General features: G+C 42.2%; 1 protein-coding gene across 3 annotated transcripts in view; it reads right to left on the reverse strand.

Moving 5' to 3' along the window:
* The window catches only part of OBSCN (obscurin, cytoskeletal calmodulin and titin-interacting RhoGEF), a 159135-nt gene that overhangs the window by 96476 nt on the left and 41975 nt on the right, over positions 1-20684 (reverse strand). For all 3 annotated transcript variants that reach the window (XM_047851995.1, XM_047851979.1, XM_047851985.1), the window contains 5 exons: positions 14374-14649; positions 10338-10613; positions 7389-7664; positions 3723-3998; positions 1591-1866 (listed from right to left, as the gene is read on the reverse strand). In XM_047851995.1, coding sequence (XP_047707951.1) covers positions 1591-1866; positions 3723-3998; positions 7389-7664; positions 10338-10613; positions 14374-14649 — 1380 coding nt within the window. The remainder of the gene's footprint in view (positions 1-1590; positions 1867-3722; positions 3999-7388; positions 7665-10337; positions 10614-14373; positions 14650-20684) is intronic.

The following is a 20684-nucleotide window of genomic DNA, read 5'->3' on the forward strand; positions in this document are numbered from 1 at the left end:
CTCCATGAATCAAAAAAGAATGTACATCTTTATTTTATTCTCTAGGATAATCTCCATGAATACTTTCCATAATATTTGGTATAATTTTTCAGCAGAGCTACTAGGCTTAGATCATTCTCTATGAAAAAAAGTTTTATTGGGGCGCCTGGGTGGCGCAGTCGGTTAAGCGTCCGACTTCAGCCAGGTCACGATCTCGCGGTCCGTGAGTTCGAGCCCCGCGTCAGGCTCTGGGCTGATGGCTCAGAGCCTGGAGCCTGTTTCCGATTCTGTGTCTCCCTCTCTCTCTGCCCCTCCCCCGTTCATGCTCTGTCTCTCTCTGTCCCAAAAATAAATAAACGTTGAAAAAAAAATTTTAATAAAAAAAAAAGTTTTATTACTGTTTCCATTTATTTAAACTTATGGGACTACCTGAGTTATATATTTCTTCTTGTGTCACTTTTTCAGATGGTTTTCTAAGAATTTGGTCAGTTTATCAAAACTTTTCAAATTGATACAATAAAATAATATGCCATATGCTCTCAAAAAAACATTTTGGAAAAATGTAGGATTTCTGGTATCTGTACACACCCCAAAATATTATATACTGATATACCATCACAACTATTATGGGCTGGCAGCTAGGATTAATGTGGTGCTATGGCCCACCCTCCTCTGATGTTAAGACAAATTTAACAAAAGCAAAATAAATTTAGTCCTTAGACCTCCCCATGAAGCAGCCAGGAGGCACAAACACACAATACCCACTAGGAAATCCTATGACATACTGCTATACCAGCCAGTGATTGCCACCACAAGGATTCATCTATAGCAGAGCATGGTGATACTTACTCCTTCCCATTTCTAAATCTATAAATCAGACTCCAAGAGGAATTATGACACAGAATGACCTTACTGAAGACACAAGGAAACAAGATGTGCTTTAGAAAAAGAACTCCAGAACTTACATGTGCATGTCTCAGGCACAAATCTATCAACCCTCTAGTTCTGTTTACTTTGCACAGGAACTACAAGAAAACAGCGGTCTAGATTTTGCTACATACAGGTGCACAGATAACATATATTCATGTGCAAAATAATACATTAAAACAAACAAAACATTAATAATCCAAAGTTTAGTTAAGATCATTCCAAGTATGATTGTATCATCAAAATTTCCCCTACTCTGGTTTAAAGGAACTGAAATGTCTCTCACTAGTAAGAACTCCTTACAGCACTGAAGGGGGCATCTAGGGAGCCCAGGAAAGCACAGGCACATAACCAAGGTGTGAGATGCCTAGTCTACTTCAGAACCCAAACATGAAGAACAGCCATAGTCCTGGGCACTGAGGAACTCCAGGAGGGCCCTGTGCAGGTGCTCAGATGCATGACTGAGAGAACTGCTCAAAGACACAAAAATGGCCCCTCTCACTCCCTGAGCACCCTTCTCACTAAACTTCTGTCAGTCTAACCTTGGCTATGAAAATAGGAGGCAACAGGATGGCAGAGGGGAAAAGATGAAGAGTAAGGGAAGGAACATCAGAGCCTGTGGGATCTGTAATGCAATTCCTCCATTATGTCCAAACAAGACTGTTAGTATCAAAAGGAACTGACCTGTGACATCCAGGTGAAAGGACACCTTCTGGCCCCCGGCCTCACAGCTGTACTCCCCAGCATCCGCCTTCCCCGCCTGTTGCACCACCAGCCTCCTGCTACAGCCCTTGGCCTCCACGTGCACTTTGGAGCTCGCACTCAGCTTCTTCCCGTCCTTGTACCATGTCACCTCTGTCTTGTCCTGGGCCACCTCACAGCTCAGTGTGGCGCTGGCCCCTGCCTTGGCCTGCACCTCACTGCGTGCAGGCTGCTCCTTGGCAAACACCACTGTAGGTTCTGAGGACAGGGAGGGATGCACAGGGTCAAAGATACTGTCCAAATCAGGAAGGCAGCACTGAGAAAAGACTGAATGGAGAGGCAGGAGAATTGAAAGTCTCCAGGCTCCACATAAGAGTGAAACCATATGGTATCTGTCTTTCTCTGTATGGCTTATTTCACTTAGCATAACACTCTCCAGTTCCATCCATGTTGCTACAAAGGGCCATATTTCATTCTTTCTCATTGCCATGTAGTACTCCATTGTGTATATAAGCCACAATTTTTAGCTCTGCAACAACTGTGTGACTTGGAGAAGCCCCACTGCCTTCCTAAGGACAAGTAACACTATTTATCTGTACATTCTACCCCACTTCTCCATGTGGGCTGTTCCAGGTGGGGACTACATTCTACCACCACTCTGCTTGAGGTATTGTGGTGGGGGGGGGGAATTCTGTAAGAGACTCTTGTGCACGTGGGATCTGTGGGGTCATTATGCCTGTACACCTCAACATTTATAGATGATGCAAACCACATGACTTTACCACATGACTGCCTAAGAACATCCTCCCTGCAGTGCAGGAATGTTCCTACAGCCAGAATACTTGGTACAATTTGATAGTAGAGCTGCTAGGGTTATCCAGTATTGTGTGACAAGATTGTTTATTATGGTTCCAATAATTTATAAGGTTATAGGACTACTCAAATTGTCTATGTGTTCTTCCATGAGTTTTGATATAGCTTTCTTGATCAATTGGTCAAAACTTTCCAAATTTACTTGCATAATGTTATATCATATTCTCAGATAATCACATCACAAATACACACATAGGGTTTTAAACATTTGTAAACACTCACAAACCATTAAACCCCAATGTAATACCAACATGTTATGTGCTGGCATCCAGGAGCCACATGTAACTGTACATATCTGAATTATATGAAAGGAAAATAAAGTCAGTTCTCAGACATCTCTATTGATTAGCCAGGGAAGCACAGATGCACACTAATCATTAGGAAATGCTGTGAAATAAATGCTAAATTACTTTCAGCGGCTGCTCCTGTGACCTCATTCTTAGCAGGGCATGCTGGTAGACAATATGCTACTCAGCATTCCATTGGCAAATGTATAGGTCTAACTACAAACAGAATTCAGAGGCAAAACACCAACTTATGACAAAGTGAAAATAAGATATGCTTTGATAGGAAATTCCAAGCATCACAGGTGTTTGTTGGGGCACATACACACCAGTCCTCTGCTCTCTGTGTAATCAACACAGACATGGCAACAAAATATGGATCTAGATTTGGCTACGTATGGGTGCAGAGAGAACTCCTACACCTCTGTGAAAGGAGGGAAGTATCCCAGAACACATAAGACTTTGAAAACCCAAGGCACAGTCTCAAGATAATTCCAAGTATGACTGTGTGGCCCACATTTCCCCTTCCCCTGACTCAGTGAAGCCAATATCTCTTGCTAGCAGGAACCCATAGGTGTGTTTGGTGAAGATACAATGACCTCTCAGAATGACTCCAGGGGAGAGACATCTGGTTTACTTCAGCCCCAAGCATCAGGGAGATCCAGAGTCCTGGACTCCAACGTCCACCAACGGGTTCTGAGCAGGTACTGGGAACATGTGACCAGCACTATTACGTGGAAACACAACCTCTGGCGTATGAGAATGACCTGTCTCCCTCCTGTGCACTCCTTCCAGCCATGTTCCCATGGCCCCACCTGGGATATGGAAATGGAGGTGGTGAATGGGTGATGTCAAGGGAAAAGTCTAACTGAAAGAGCACGAGATTCTGTCTTGGGGATAAACCTGTTCCACCTTCACCTCACGAAAAGGCTAATTTTGCATTCTCTAAGAACTGACCTGTGACATCCAGGCAGAAGGACACCTTCTGGCCCCCGGCCTCACAGCTGTACTCCCCAGAATCCGCCTTCCCCGCCTGCTGCACCACCAGCCGCCTGCTGCAGCCCTTGGCCTCCATGTGCACTTTGGAGCTCGCACTCAGCTTCTTCCCGTCCTTGTACCATGTCACCTCTGTCTTGTCCTGGGCCACCTCACAGCTCAGTGTGGCGCTGGCCCCTGCCTTGGCCTGCACCTCACTGCGTGCAGGCTGCTCCTTGGCAAACACCACTGTAGGTTCTGAGGACAGGGAGGGATGCTTGGAGTCAAAGATACCATCCATGTGAAGAATGCAGGTCTGGAAAAGAAGGTCTAAACAGGGAGGCAGGGGGACTGGAACTCTCTCCAATCCCTGGATCAGGTGTGTGGCCAAGAAGCCCCACCACCTTCTCAGCAACAACTAACACAATTTATTTACACACTCTACTGCTTTCCTAGTTGTTCCAATTGGGGACAATACATTCTATCACTGCTCTGCCTGGGCTGTCCCCAGTGGAAACCAAAAATTCTATCACTGCTCATCAGCGATGTTCTGGGTGAGGACCATACATTCTATCACTGTTCTCTGCGGGCTCTTCCAGGTAGAGACCATACATTCTATCACTGTTCCACCTGTGCCTTCCTGTGGCTGTCTCCTTCATTGACTTGATGACTCACAAAGCACAGTAAATTTTCTGAAGTTTTTGGACCTTAATATTTGCTCTTCTGTGGTGTCATTGCTCAAGTGTTTTGCCCTATTTTCGACAGCACTGTCTCTTACTCATATATTCACTTGGGAGCTCTTTATTTAAGTAAATGTCAGAGTGTTTGTGGTTATGTGTGTTTATATACCCTCCCCATCTTGTGATTTGCCTTTCCACACCTTCATGTTTCTAGTGACAAAATGTTAAGAGCTTTCTTATGGACAGATATATTATTTTGTCCTTTTTATTTTGTGCACTTTGTTCTTTTTAAGGACAACTTCATGCTCAAGTCATTAATGACTCACATTGTTTGATAAGAGCTTGAACTACATTTCTCACTGAGGTCTCTAACCCACATTGAGCTGAGATTTTGCATGGGGAAGAAATAGACATCCATCTTCAATTCTGTTTTCCATATGGTTAATAGTCTTAGTACCATTTGTGAAAGACTGACCCTCCACTACAGTTACACTTAGCACCACGGTGAAAACCAAACTAAAAAACAAAAAGCAGAAGGGACTCACGGTTTATACAGACCTGTTTCTGGATTCACTTTTCTGTTCTCTTGGGCTGTTTCTCAGTCCCTACATAAAGACCCAATTGCCTGAATTGCTGTAGTTTTATCAAAAGTCTTGATATCAAGTAAACTAAATATCATTGTTTTGAAGGATTTTTTTGTTTTTTGTTTTGTTTTGTTTTGTATTTTTCAAAGTGGCCTTCCTCTCTCTGGCTTTGCAATATACTTGTCAATACTCTTACTCACAGAAGAGCTATTATTTGGGTGTTGAAGAGGATTGAACACTTCGGGGTGTTCCATCAATTTCCATCCATGATTTAGATCTTATTCTGTCTCTCAATAAAGTTGAATAGTTTTTGCCCACAAAGCACCTCAAGATCCTTTCTTAGACTTGGAATTGGTAACAGGATTTTTCTGATGCTATGTTAACCCCTTTAAAATGTCACTTTCCAGCTTCTGGTGTCTGGTGTATAGATACAGAGTGTTTCCTGTAGTGATTTTTGTATATCCTAATCTTACTCTCTTTCCCATCCAAAATGTAACTGGGATTTTCCACATTGATAACCATATCTTCTGTTAGTTTCAGTTTTCACTTTTCCAGCTTTCATGTCTTTACTTTTATTTTCCTCCATGGTGTGATGTGAATATTGCATAAAAGTAAGGCCACTCAGTTTCCCTGTCTTGGTCCCATCTCAAAGGCAAAGTTTTCAAGTTTTCATGTGAAATTTGATGTCAGGTATTCAATACCACCAATTACTACATTAAAGGCAAAATGTTCTACTTAAAGTTTGTGAAGAATTTTTTGGTAGTAATTGATGCCAAATATTATGGAATATTCTCCCTGGATTTCTGATGTTATATTTTATCTAGTGCTTTTATTTATCATTTATTGGGGAAATCACATTGCTTTTACTTTTATTTTGTTAATATCAAGCTATTGTTGATTTTTCTGTTAGTTTTTTTATTAATTATTTTTTTAAATTTACATCCAAGTTAGCTAACATATAGTGCAATAATGATTTCAGGAATGGAATCCAGTGATTCATCCCCTATATATAACCCTCAGTGCTTATCCAAACACGTGTCCTCCTTAAAGCCCTTGCCTTTAGCTCATTCCCCCACCTAACACCCTTCTAGCAACCCTCAATTTGTTCTCTGTATTTAAGAGTCTCTTATGGTTTGCCTCCCTCCTTGTTTTTATATTGTTTTTGTTTCCCTTCCCTTATGTTCATCAGTTTTGTATCTTAAATTCCACATATGAGTGAGTCATGATATTTGTCTTTCTCTGACTAATTCACTTAGCATAATACTCTCTAGTTCCATCCACATTGTTGCAAATGGCAAGATTTCATTCTTAATGATTGCTACTTGTTGATTTTCTAATGTTTCTGGTGTTGAACCAGACTTGCATTCCTGGAATATGACTGTTGTCCTAGTGTGTTGTTCTCTTGATAAATTGCAGAATTCAGTTGGATAATATTCTCTTGAAGGTACTGCCTTGACATCAACAAGAGGTGGCCTGTGAAAATTCTTCATATTTATCTTGTCATATTTTGATATTGATATGCTATATATGTAAAATAAATTGATGTGTGTGTCTCTTTTCAAAACTCTATAAGAATCCTATAAACATGAGATAATTTCTTTCCAGAACATTTTATACAATTTAAGAGGCACTGGGCTTAGACATTATTCTCTAAGATTACTTATGATCCTCCATTTATCTTAAGTCTTAGGACTGTGCAACTTGTCCAATTTTTCTTGTGTAAGTTTCAATATAATTCCCTAGGAAATGATTGATTTGTAAGTGTCTGCTCTCTTTGTAAACTGCACAGACATTGCAATACAACACAGTTCTAGATTTGACTACATATAGGTGCAGAGAAAACTTCTACATTCCTGTGAAAACAGGGAAGTGTGTCCCAAAATGCCAAAAACTGTGACTCAAAGCACAGTCCTGGGAAAACTCCAAATATGATGGTGGCCCCAATTTTCCCTTCCCCTGGTTCCATGAAATCAAACATTTCCACCATCAAGAACACTCATGTGATTTGGAGGAAGATATTTGTGACCTTCAGAACGACTCTCCTGGAAAGACATCTGGTCTACATCAGCCCCATGCATCAGGGAGATCCAGATTCCTGAATTCCAATGTCCACCAGTAGGTTCTGAGCAGGTGCTGGGAACATGTGACCAGCACTATTACGTGGAAACACAACCCATGGTGTATGAGAATGACCTGTCTCCTTCCTGTGCATTCCCTCCAGCCATCCTCCCATGGTCCCACCTGGGATGTGAAAATGGAGGTGGTGAATGGGTGATGTCAATGGAAAGGTCTAACTGAAAGAGCACGAGAGTCTGTCTTGGGTATAAATCTGTTCCAAGCTCACCTCATAAAAGAGGCTAATTTTGTACTCTGAAAGAACTGACCTGTGATGTCCAGGTGGAAGGACACCTTCTGGCCCCCGGCCTCACAGCTGTACTCCCCGGCGTCGGCCTTCCCTGCCTGCTGCACCACCAGCCGCCTGCTGCAGCCCTTGGCCTCCACGTGCACTTTGGAGCTCGCACTCAGCTTCTTCCCGTCCTTGTACCATGTCACCTCTGTCTGGGCCTGGGCCACCTCACAGCTCAGTGTGGCACTGGCCCCCGCCTTGGCCTGCACCTCACTGCATGCTGGCTGCTCCTTGACAAATACAGCTGAAGGCTCTGGGGACAGGGAGGGATGCATGGAGTCAAAGATACCATCCATGTGAAGAATGCAAGTCTGGGAAAAAAGGTATAAACAAGGAGGCAGGGGGACTGCAACTCTCTCCAATCTCTGTGCCAAGTGGGTGGACAAGAAGCCCCACAACCTTCTCGGTAACAACTAACACAATTTTTTTTTCTTTTTTTTTCAACGTTTATTTATTTTTGGGACAGAGAGAGACAGAGCATGAACGGGGGAGGGGCAGAGAGAGAGGGAGACACAGAATCGGAAGCAGGCTCCAGGCTCTGAGCCGTCAGCCCAGAGCCTGATGCGGGGCTCGAACTCATGGACCGCGAGATCGTGACCTGGCTGAAGTCGGACGCTTAACCGACTGCGCCACCCAGGCGCCCCACAACTAACACAATTTATTTACAGACTGTCATTTTCCTGGCTGTTCTGGGGTGGGGGGGGGCGTACATTCTATCACTGATCTGCCTGCCTTCCTGTGGCTGTATCCTCCATAGTCTTGATGACTCACAAAGTACAACACCCTTTCTGAAGTTTTTGGTAGTTATAATTTGCTCTACTGTGGTGTCATTGCTCAAGAGATGTGCCCCACTTACAAGAGCACTATCTCTTACTCATATTTATTTAAGAGCTCTTTATATAAGTAAATGTCAGACTGTTGTGGTTATGTGTGTTTATATACCTTCCCCATCTAGTGACTGGCATTTCTACCCCTTCATTGGGGCCCTACATAGACACGCAATTTTTTGCATTGCTGTATTTTTATCAGAAGTCTTGATATCAGGTAAAGTTAATGCCATTGCATTGGGGATTTCTTTTGGTTTTTGTTCAGTTTTGTTTTGCTTTGTTTTTGTCAAAAGTGGATTTCCTCTCTCTGGCTTTACAACTCACTTGTCAATACTCTCACTCACATAAGAGCTATTATTTGGGATTTAATGAGGACTGACTACCTCTGGGTCTTTCATCAATTTCCATCCATGATTTAGATCTCTGTCTCTCAATAAAGTTGAATACTTTTTTCCCACAAAGCATCTGAAGATCCTTTCTTATACCTGGAATTGGTAACAGGATTTTTCTCATGCTGTTATAACCCCTTCAAAATGTCACTTTCCAGCTTCTGCTGTCTGATGTCTAGATACAGAATGCTTCCTATATATTGATTTTTGTATGTCCTATTCTCTCCTCACTCTCTTTGCCATCCAAAAAGTAACTTTGGGATTTTCCACATTGATAATCATATCTTCTGTTAGTTTCAGTTTTCATTTTTTCAACTTTCATATCTTTACTTTTATTTTCCTCCAGGGTGTGCTGTGAACGTTGCATAAAAGTGAGGACATTCAGCTTCCCTGTCTTGGTCCCATCTCAAAGGCAAAGCTTTCAAAGTTTGACGTGAAGTGTGATGTCAGCTAGCCTTTTCAATACCACCAGTTATTACATTAAGGACAAAACCTTCTATTTAAAGCTTATGAGAATTTTGTGTCAGGAATTGATGCCAAATATTATGGAATATTCTGCCTGTGTTTCTGATGCTTTATTTTATCCAGAGTTTTACTCTTCATTTATTGGGGAAATCACACCATTGTTTCCTTGATTTTGTTAATATCAAGCTTTGTGTTGATTTTCTAATGTTTCTGGTGTTGAACCAGCCTTGCATTCCCAGAATATGACTATTGTCCTAGTGTATTGTCCCCTTGATAAAATGCAGAATTCAGTTGGATAATATTTTATGGAAGATATTACTTTCACATCAATGAGGGGTGGCCTGTGAAAATTCTTCATATTTACCTTGTCACATTTTGGTATTGATATGCTACCTATGTAAAAGGAATTGATGACTGCATCTCTTTCAATACTCTATAAGAATCCAATGAACATGGAATAATTTCTCTTCAGAATATTTGGTAGAATTTGACAGTAGAGTCACTGGGCTTAGACATTATTCTGTGAGAAAATTATTTATGATCATCATTTATCTTAAATGCTAGGATTGTACAAGTTGTACAATTTTTCTTGTATGAGTTTCAATATAATTCCCTAAGAATTGATTGATTGATTTTTAATTGTCTGCTGTCTTTGTAAACTGCACAGACATTGCAGTACAATACAGATCTAGATTTGGCTACATATGGGTGCAGAGAAAACTTCTATATCCCTGTGAAAACAGGAAAGTTTGCCCCAAAATGCCAAAAACTGTGACTCAAAGCACAGTCCTGAGAACTCTCCAAGTATGACTCTGTGGCCTCAATTTCCCTTTCCCCTATACAGTGAAATGAAACATCTCCACCACCAGGAACCCTCATATGGGTTGGGAGGAAGAAATTTGTGACCTCCCAGAATAACCCCAGGGGAGAGACATCTGGTCTACATCAGTCCCAGGCATCAGGGAGATCCAGAGTCCTGGACTCCAATGTCCACCAATGGGTTCTGAGCAGGTGCTGGGAACAATGTGGGAATACAACCTCTGGTGTATGAGAATGACCTATCTCCCTCCTGTGCACTCCTTCCAGCCATGCTCCCATGGTCCCACCTGGGATGTGGAAATGGAGGTGGTGAATGGGTGATGTCAAGGGAAAAAGTCTAACTGAAAGAGCACGAGAGTCTGTCTTGGGGATAAACCTGTTCCACCTTCACCTCACGAAAAGGCTAATTTTGCACTAAGAACTGACCTGTGACATCCAGGCGGAAGGACACCTTCTGGCCCCCGGCCTCACAGAGGTACTCCCCAGAATCCGCCTTCCCTGCCTGCTGCACCACCAGCCGCCTGCTGCAGCCCTTGGCCTCCACACGCATTTTGGAGCTGGCACTCAGCTTCTTCCCGTCCTTGTACCACGTCACCTCTGTCTGGGCCTGGGCCACCTCGCAGCTCAGTGTGGCACTGGTCCCCGCCTTGGCCTGCACCTCACTGTGTGCTGGCTGCTCCTTGGCAAACATGACTGCAGGCTCTGGGGACAGGGAGGGATGCATGGAGTCAAAGATACCATCCATGTGAAGAATGCAGGTCTGGGAAAGAAGGTCTAAACAGGGATGCATGGGGAATGGAACTCACTCTGATCTCTGCATCAGGTATGTGGCCAAGAAGCCCCATCACCCTCTCAGCAAAAACTAACACAAATATTTACTCTACCACTTTTCTGGCTGTTCAGGTGGGAGTATACTTTCTATCACTGCTCCATCTGTGTTTTCCTGTGGCTGTCTTTTGCATTGACTTGATGACTCGCAAAGTATAGCACCCTTTCTGAAGTTTTTGGTAGTTATAATTTGATCTTCTGTGGTGTCATTGCTCAAGTGTTTTGCCCCATTTACAACAGCACTGTCTCTTACTCATATTCATTTGGGAGCTCTTTGTTTAAGTAAATGTCAGTGTTTGTGGTTATGTGTATTTATATACCCTCCCCATCTTGTGACTGGCATTTCCACCCCTTCATACTGTTTTGTGAAAAAAAAATGTTAAGCAAGAGTTTTGTTATAGGCAGATATATTACTTTCTCCTTTGTGTTTTGTGCATTTCATTCTGTCTCAGGAAGCTTTCCTTATGCTGAGGTCATGAATGACTGACATTGTTGGTAAGAGCTTGAACCACATTTCTCACCGAGGTCTCTAACTCACATGCAGCTCAGTTTCTTGCATGGCAAGAAATAGACATCCAACTTCATTTCAGTTTTCCATATGTTTAATGATCTTAGCACCATTTGTGAAAGACCAACCCTTTACTACAGTCACACTGAGAGCTCTAGAGTGATTTAAAAAAGAGAGAGAGAGAAGGGACTTGGGTTTTATACAAAGCTGTTTCTGGACTCACTTCCTGTTTCCCTGAGAAGTTTCTCAGTCTCTATTTAAAGCCCCAATTGTTTGAATTGCTGTCGTTTTATCAAAAGCCAAGAAAATCAACGTCATTGCTTTGGGGATTTCTTTTGGTTTTGGTTTTGCTGGTTTTTGTCAAAAGTGGATTTCCTCTCTCTGGCTTTACAACTCACTTGTCAATACTCTCACTCACATAAGAGCTATTATTTGGGTTTTGATGAGGACTGACTGCCTCTGGGTCTTTCATCAATTTCCATCCATGATTTAGATCTTTTTCTGTCTCTCAATAAAGTTGAATACTTTTTTTCCCAAAAAGCATCTGAAAATCCTTTCTTAGACCTGAAATTGATAACAGGATTTTTCTGATGCTGTTGTAACCCCTTTAAAATGTCACCTTCCAGCTTTTGGTGTCTGGTGTATAGATAGATAAATGTTTTCTATATATTGATTTTTGTATGTCCTAATCTCTCTTCACGCTCTTTGGCGTCCAAAAAGTAATGGTTTTTAAGACTCTTAAAAACTGAGAATAGGGGCGCCTGGGTGGCTCAGTCGGTTAAGCGTCCGACTTCAGCTCAGGTCATGATCTCGTGGTCCGTGAGTTCAAGCCCCGCATCGGGCTCTGTGCTGACTGCTCAGAGCCTGGAGCCTGTTTCGGATTTTGTGTCTCCCTCTCTCTCTGACCCTCCCCCATTCATGCTCTGTCTCTCTCTGTCTCAAAAATAAATAAACGTTAAAAAAAATTTTAAAAAACTGAGAATAAACAGGGTTGATGGGGGGTGGGAAGGAGGGGAAAGTGGGTGGGTGATGGGCATTGAGGAGGGCACCTTTTGGGGTAAGCACTGGGTGTTGTATGGAAACCAATTTGACAATAAATTTCATATTTTAAAAAAAGTAAAACGCTACATATGAAATTTCCAGAATAGGCAAAAAAAAAAATAAAAAATAAGTAAAATACAATTTATTACAAATGCAATTAGTTAAAATCTCATAGAAAGTGCAAATTACAATTAAAATTTTAATGTGACTAAAACTTTTGAATATAAATACCTTGAATAGTAGACACAATAACTATAATTACAATGTTTACTAAATTTTTTACTTTATTATTATTATTGTGGAGAGAGAGAGAGAGAGAGGGCATGAGTGGGTGAAGGGCAAAGAGAGAGGGGAACAGAGAATCCAAAGCAGGCTCTATGCTGATAGCAGCGAGCCCGATGTGGTACTCAAACTCCCAAACCATGAGATCATGGCCTAAGCTGAAGTTGGACACTCAACAGACTGAGTCACCCAGGTGCCCCTAAATTTGTTACTTTATACCCAAACTACTCAAACTTAGCGATGCTCTGATTTCTTTTTTATTTTGATATATATTTTTAAATACCCTTGTAGGGTTACAATAATACTTTTTTTAATTTAACTTAAAAAATCGAAACTGTTTGGGATTTTCCACATTGATAATCATATCTTCTGTTAGTTTCAGTTTTCATTTTTCCAACTTTCATATCTTTACTTTTATTTTCCTCCATGGTGTGCTGTGAACGTTGCATAAAAGTGAGGACATTCAGCTTCCCTGTCTTGGTCCCATCTCAAAGGCAAAGCTTTCAAAGTTCGACGTGAAGTGTGATGTCAGCTAGCCTTTTCAATACCACCAGTTATTACATTAAGGACAAAACCTTCTATTTAAAGCTTATGAGAATTTTGTGTCAGGAATTGATGCCAAATATTATGGAATATTCTGCCTGTGTTTCTGATGCTTTATTTTATCCAGAGCTTTTACTCTTCATTTATTGGGGAAATCACATCATTGTTTCTTTGATTTTGTTAATATCAAGCTTTGTGTTGATTTTCTAATGTTTCTGGTGTTGAACCAGCCTTGCATTCCCAGAATATGACTATTGTCCTAGTGTATTGTCCCCTTGATAAAATGCAGAATTCAGTTGGATAATATTTTATGGAAGATATTACTTTCACATCAACGAGAGGTGGCCTGTGAAAATTCTTCATATTTACATTGTCACATTTTGGTATTGATATGCTACCTATGTAAAAGGAGTTGATGACTACATCTCTTTTCAACACTCTAAGAATCCTATGAATATGGAGTAATTTCTCTCCAGAATATGTGGTATAATTTGACAGTAGAGCCACTGGTCTTAGACATTATTCTGTGAGAAAATTATATAATCATCCATTTATTTTAAGTGCTAGGATTGTACAAGTTGTCCATTTTTTCTTGTGCCAGTTTCAATATAATTCCTTAGGAATTGATTGATTTGTAATTGCTCTCTTTGAAAGCTTCACAGCCATTGCAATAAAATACAGATACAGATTTGGCTACATATGGGTGCAGAGAGAACTCGTAGATCCCTGTGAAAACAGGGAAGTCTCCCAAAACACCTATAGCTGTGGACACTCAAAGCACAGTCCTGGGAAAACTCCAAGGATGATTGTGTGCCCCAAATTTACCATTATCCTGGTTCAGTGAAATCAAACATCTGCACCACCAGAAACTCTCATGTGTGTTGGAGGACGACATTTGTGATGTTCAGAACAACTCCAGTGGAGACATATCTGGTCTACCTCAATCCCATGCATCAGAGAGATTCAGACTTCTGGATACCAAGGTCCACCAGTGGGTTCTGAGCAGGTGCTGGGAACATGTGACCAGCACTATTACGTGGAAACACAACCCATGGTGTATGAGAATGACCTGTCTCCTTCCTGTGCACTCCCTCCAGCCATCCTCCCATGGTCCCACCTGAGATGTGGAAATGGAAGTGGTGAATGGGTGATGTCAATGGAAAAGTCTGACTGAAAGAGCACGAGAGTCTGTCTTGGGTATAAATCTGTTCCAAGCTCACCTCATAAAAGAGGCTAATTTTGTACTCTGAAAGAACTGACCTGTGATGTCCAGGTGGAAGGACACCTTCTGGCCCCCGGCCTCACAGCTGTACTCCCCGGCATCCGCCTTCCCTGCCTGCTGCACCACCAGCCACCTGCTGCAGCCCTTGGCCTCCACGTGCATTCTGGAGCTTGCACTCAGCTTCTTCCCGTCCTTGTACCACGTCACCTCTGTCTGGGCCTGGGCCACCTCGCAGCTTAGCATGGCGCTGGCCCCTGCCTTGGCCTGCACCTCACTGTGTGCTGGCTGCTCCTTGGCAAACACAGCTGCAGGCTCTGGAGAGAGGAAGGGATGCATGGGGTCAAAGATACAATCCATGTGAAGAATGCAGGTCTGGGAAAGAAGGTCTAAACAGAGAGGCAGGGGGACTGGAATTCTCTCCAATCCCTGCATCAGGTGTGGGCCAAGAAGCCTCAGCACCTTTTCAGCAACAACTAACACAATTTATTTACACACTCTACCACTTTTCTGGTTGTTCCAGTTGGGGACCATATATTATCCCTGCTCCACCCTGTCTGTCCTAAGTGGGGACCATACATTCTATCCCTGCTCTCCTGGGCTGTTCCAGGTGGGGAGCATACATTCTATCCCTGCTCCTCCTGGGCTGTTCCAGGTGGGACCATACATTCTATCCTTGTTCCTCCTGGGCTGTTCCAGGTGGAACCACACATTCTATAACTGCTCCTCCTGGGCTGTTCCAGGTGGGACCATACATTCTATCCCTGTTCCACCTCATCTGTTCCAAGTGGGACCATACATTCTATCTGTGCCCCTCCTGGGCTGCTCAAGGTGGGACTGTACATTCTATCCCTGCTTCTCCTGGGCTGTTCCAGGTGGGAACCATACATTCTATCCCTGCTCCTCCTGGGCTGTTCCAGGTGGGACCATACATTCTATCCATGCCCCCCCGGGATGCTCCAGGTGGGACCATACATTCTATCATACATCCTGTCACTTCTCCACATGGCCTTCCCAGGTGAGGACTGTGGGAAATCTACCCATGCACATGGACTCTGTGGGGCCATAAGAGATGTGTCCCTCAACCTTCCTAGAAGACATCAGCTTTTTCCTTATGGTTTGAAGGGAATGCTTTCACCTGTCATCTTCAAAGTTGCTGAGACTCAGTGCTCCTTCCTTAGTATTGTTGACTACTGGCTCTCTGGTGGGAGTCCTTGTACTTCCTCATGATTGTCTTTGCCATTGTCTGAAGACCAGTGAGGCTGAGTACCTTCCCCAAGATTACTGGTCTGACCATTACTATTTGCTCCTGTGTGGTGACTCTGTTCAAGTCATTGCTCATATACCAACAGTATATTCTTCTCTCTATCATTGTAAAGCACTCCTTACATATTTAAATGTTAGAGAATGACAACTATGTATTTTATAGGTGTTTTCCGAATGCTGTGACTACTTTTCACTCTCTCATGGAGTCTTCTGATGAGTGAAATTTTTAGTTTTAATGTAGGCAAATATGTCTATTTTGTCCCACTGCATTTGGGGCATCTGCATTCTGTTGAAGAAACTTTCTTTACCTAAATCTTTAAGCAAGGGTGTTGGTCCTCTATGGGTTTTATGGTTTTAGCTTTTATACTGAGGTCTCTAACCCACCAGTAGTTGACTTTTGTGTGTTGTGTAAATTCCCAGAATTTAATTTTTTCATGCATTAAATGATTCAAATGCCGTTTATGAAAACAACAAACTTCTCTACTTCTTTTTATTTCTTTTTTTCTTTTCATTTTTTTCTTTTTTTAATATGAAATTTATTGTCAAATTGGTTTCCATACAACACCCAGTGCTCATCCCAACAGGTGCCCTCCTCAATACCCATCACCCACCCTCTCCTCCCTCCCACCCCACATCAACCCTCAGTTTATTCTCAGTTTTTAAGAGTCTCTTATGGTTTGGCTCCCTCCCTCTCTAACTTTTTTTTTCCTTCCCCTCCCCCACGGTTCTGTTAAGTTTCTCAGGAGCCACATAAGAGTGAAAACATATGGTATCTGTCTTTCTCTGTATGACTTATTTCACTTAGCGTAACACTCTCCAGTTTGATCCACGTTGCTACAAAAGGCCATATTTCATTCTTTCTCATTGCCACGTAGTATTCCATTGTGTATATAAACCACAATTTCTTTATCCATTCATCAGTTGATGGACATTTAGGCTCTTTCCATAATTTGGCTATTGTTGAAAGTGTTGCTATAAACATTGGGGTACAAGTGCCCCTATGCATCAGCACTCCTCTATCCTTTGGGTAAATTCCTAGCAGTGCTATTGCTGGGTCATAGGGTAGCTATACATCGCAGTAGAACCAAAACTGGGGGTGACAGGAGTCCATTTATGCAAGAATATGTTTGTGTTTTATTATTTTGTTCCTTGATCTGGCAACTATTCCTGCATTGAGATCCCGTTGTCTTACATACTATTGCTTTATGATAATTCTCGACATCTGGTATAGCAAATGCTCACACTTGGATTCTCTTCAAGAGAAAAGTGTATCAGCTATACTTTGCCTTTGGAATCCACTTATTATTTTTCAACCCTCCCCTCAATTTTTGTTTAGATTTTGATTAATGAAAATATTTGATTTTTCCCGGATTTCTACCCATCTATTTATATCTCTTGGCTGTCTCAAAAATGTTTAATAATTTCCCTCCACAGAGCCTCCTAGAACCTTTTATCAGAGTTGGAATTAGAAACACAACATTTTTGATGCTATTATAACTGTAAGGTTTCGATTTCAAAGTGTTTCTTGCTAGCACATATAATATTTTTTTACATGGTAATCTGCATGTTTTTTTGCATGGTAATCTTCCTCAAGAATCTTATTTGGCCTAGTAATTTATATTTAGGATTTTTTGAATTGGAAATCACATCATCAGTGTACATTCTATCACTGTATCTTCCATCTTTATGGAATCTATTTTATTTTCCTCCTTACACTGCTCAGTAATTACAGTGGCCTGCTTGTATGGTCCCCAAATCAAAGCTTTCAGTGTCTCCTATAAATTCCTCATGTGTTCTGTAACTTCACTTTCTGAACCAAGAAAGAGCACTGTCATACAGTGTGTTAAGAATTTTATGGCATGACTGATGCTGAATTTTATCAAACACATTTTCTGAATTTATGACATAAAAATTTAACCAAACACTTTTATTCTGTGTTGAGATAATCACACCGTTTTTCACTTAGTTTCTTAATGTCAGGCTTTACATTGATCTAACATTCAACCAAATTTGCAATCCTGGACAATGACTTCCATCACCATGTGGTACTCTCTTGCTATATTGTTGAATTAATTTTGCTAATATTTCATTTATGATTTTGGTTTTTGATATCCCCAATAGGTTGGTCTGTAATTTAATTCTTCCTACTTTTCTTGTAAGATTTTGGTACCACTGTTACATTTGCTATTGTGAGAAGTAAGGGAGATGATTCATTTTCATCATGACGATTCAAATAAAAGCTGTGCTGTCCATTTGACATTAGGTTTACAATCTAGAGAAAATATGTTCAACCCCCTCCCAACAATGGAGTCCCAAACTTTACTTCCTGGTTCTTCTTCCTGTCTCTGTTTCAGGGACTTATTTTCATGGGATTTGCAATGAGCTTGCACCAAAGAACAAAGAGAGAAGGTGAACAAATGTGAGAGGTCCCAGGATTCACCTCAACCTGCAGGGTCCAAGTCCTCCTGTGGGTGAGGACTTAACTGGCTCATCCCAGTTAGGGTGGCCTTTCCATGGGAGGGCTCCTGGCCTCTGTGGTATCTGTGGAGCTGAAGACTTTTTATCTTTGGAGAAAGAAGTGATGCTGGGGAAAGGGTAAAAGACAGCACCGCGGTGACCCATAACTGTGCATGTGATGAGGGAGCATAAAGCAGGCTAACGGCAAAGTATAAGCTAGCACCCACCCACCCCCAGTGGAATGTGTGATATTGCTCGGACACTCTTGGCTGCCCAAGAACAAAGGAAAGGGGTTTAAGTGCTGGCCCCCATGATGTGGGGAAACTACAGCAAATGAAAAATGAAATTCCCTTCCTGCCTACAGCCCGTTGACAAGTCCTTGACACAGGCAAAGTGACCTTCCTCTAGGAGCTCAGCTGCCTCAATGATGACACTTTGTTGGGGGCAAAAGAGAATCTTGGCTGAACATTATCCCCAACCTCAAGGATCCTGTAAGTCTATTTCCTTTATCTCAAATGCCCCAAGATACATGCTGGCAATCATGCTCCAAGCTTATGGCCCCCAATGTACATCTGAAGGGTCTCATGCTGAGGTTTTACTAAATGGTAATAAATGGCATTTTCCTAACAACAGCTAGCCTTTCAAGGTCCTGGAAACCTTGCCTCCAAAATTCCTTAGAGACTTACTCTATCCCTGACCCCTTCCCAGCCTGAGGGTATAGAATGAGTTACCCCGTCATGACCCCGGTGCAGTTCTTCCTGCCCGTGGGTCCTGTCCCCGTACTTTAATAAAATCAACTTTTTGCACCAAAGACGTATTCAAGAATTCTTTCTTGGTCTTCAGCTCCAGACCCCATGAACCCTTACCATCATCTCAAAACCTCATCACCCAGACCAAGGTAGGAAAATTTGACTACAAGTACTGCCTTGGGACAGGAAATCCTTAGAAGCTGAGTGTGTATGACTGAGACATACCCTAGATATGAAGACAATGCAGAGTCTAGATCTGCAGTCCCATTCTCCTATGAGGGAAATGGCTGGAGACAAAGTGGGTTCTGGAGAGTGCAGGAAACCTCCATTAGTTGGGGGATCGAGCACCCCAGGGAAGCTCAGGAGCAGGAACCAGCATTTTCAAGGATGGGGAACAAAAATTCTAGGCCTAGGGGTAAGGAAAGAGACCCAGAAATAGGTGGGGTCTCTTCAGCTTCCCCCAGATAGTCCACTGGGGCGAATGTTACAGTACTGGGAGGATGCTCCTTATACAGGGAACAAGGACAAACATAAAATGATCAAATTCTGCTGCTTTGTTTGGACAAGAGACCCAGTTAAAGGTCCCTCTGTTTTTTGGCCTCAGTTCGTCTCAGAGAAAGACTGGGTCTGCCAGGCTCTAGTCCTTTATGTGAATGACAAAGTTCCAGTACACTGTAGGTGAAGGAATATGCTCTCTGCTGTCTACCAAGAACTCTTCTATGTTTCTTCTTAACACAAAAACGGAAAGTACTAGGAATCTCTAAAGAAGAAGCCTTGGGACGCCCTCTCTTGTACTCCTCCTCCTTATAATCCCCAGGTCAACCCACAGGAGGGGGTAGGAGGGAACAAAACAGAGAATTTGGGTGGACAGGAGGAACCTTATGCCTTACTGGTTTGTATACAAACCTCAGGAGGGAACTGAAAAAATGTAAAAATCACATAGAGAACTTCCTTCTTCCCTCTGGGAGCTCTTCATTCCCCTAAAAAAGATTTCCTTAAAACAACTGGGTGAAATAGTTTGCAGGAAGCAGTTTCCTATTCCAATAGAAGGAAAAAAAAAAAAGTCTCCAGCCAGTGACCGCAGATCTTATCAAGGATAGATTGCTGCAGCCCTAAGTTATTTCCATTAAGGAAGGTCCTTTTAAAGGGGACAAGGAGAGATTGGTTTTGTCAATGCCCACCACCACCAGTACTGAGGTGAGGAATTTCAAGAAGGAAATGAAACCACTGTTGGAACATCCACTAGGTTTGGTAGATCAGGTTGATTAGTTTTGCGGACCTAATATTTATTCCTGGGCTAGGCTGATGTCTATCATGAATATCCTATTTACCGGAGAGCAAAGAGGAATAATCAGAAGAGGTGCAATGTCTGTTTGGTGGAGAGAGCACCCACCTGGCCAGGAGTTCAGCCAGCGGAACAGAAGTTTCCTAACCTAGATCCTGGTTGGGACAATGATGATCTTGGGCACAGAGTTAGGAGGAAGCAGAAATTAAGAAAACCAATCATCAGAGGGATCAGGGGATCAGCTCTAAGATCTCAGAGTATCATCAAGGAATTATATATATATATATATATATATATATATATATATATATGTTTTATTTATTTTTGAGAGAAAGACAGACAGAGTGCAAGCTGGGAGGGTCAGAGAGAGAGGGAGACACAGAATCCGAAGCAGGCTCCAGGCTCTGAGCTGTCAGCACAGAGCCCAATGCAGAGCTCAAACCCAGAAACCATGAGATTGTGACCTGAGCTGAAGTCAGATGCTTAACCAACTGAGCCACCCAGGTGCCCCTTAAGGCTTTTGAGATACAGAAAGAGAAGGAGGAAACCCCAACTGCTTGCTTACAGAGGCTTAAGGATCAAATGAGGAAATATT

The sequence above is a fragment of the Prionailurus viverrinus genome, chromosome A1 (assembly GCF_022837055.1).
Source record: "Prionailurus viverrinus isolate Anna chromosome A1, UM_Priviv_1.0, whole genome shotgun sequence".
Lineage (NCBI taxonomy): Eukaryota > Metazoa > Chordata > Mammalia > Carnivora > Felidae > Prionailurus > Prionailurus viverrinus.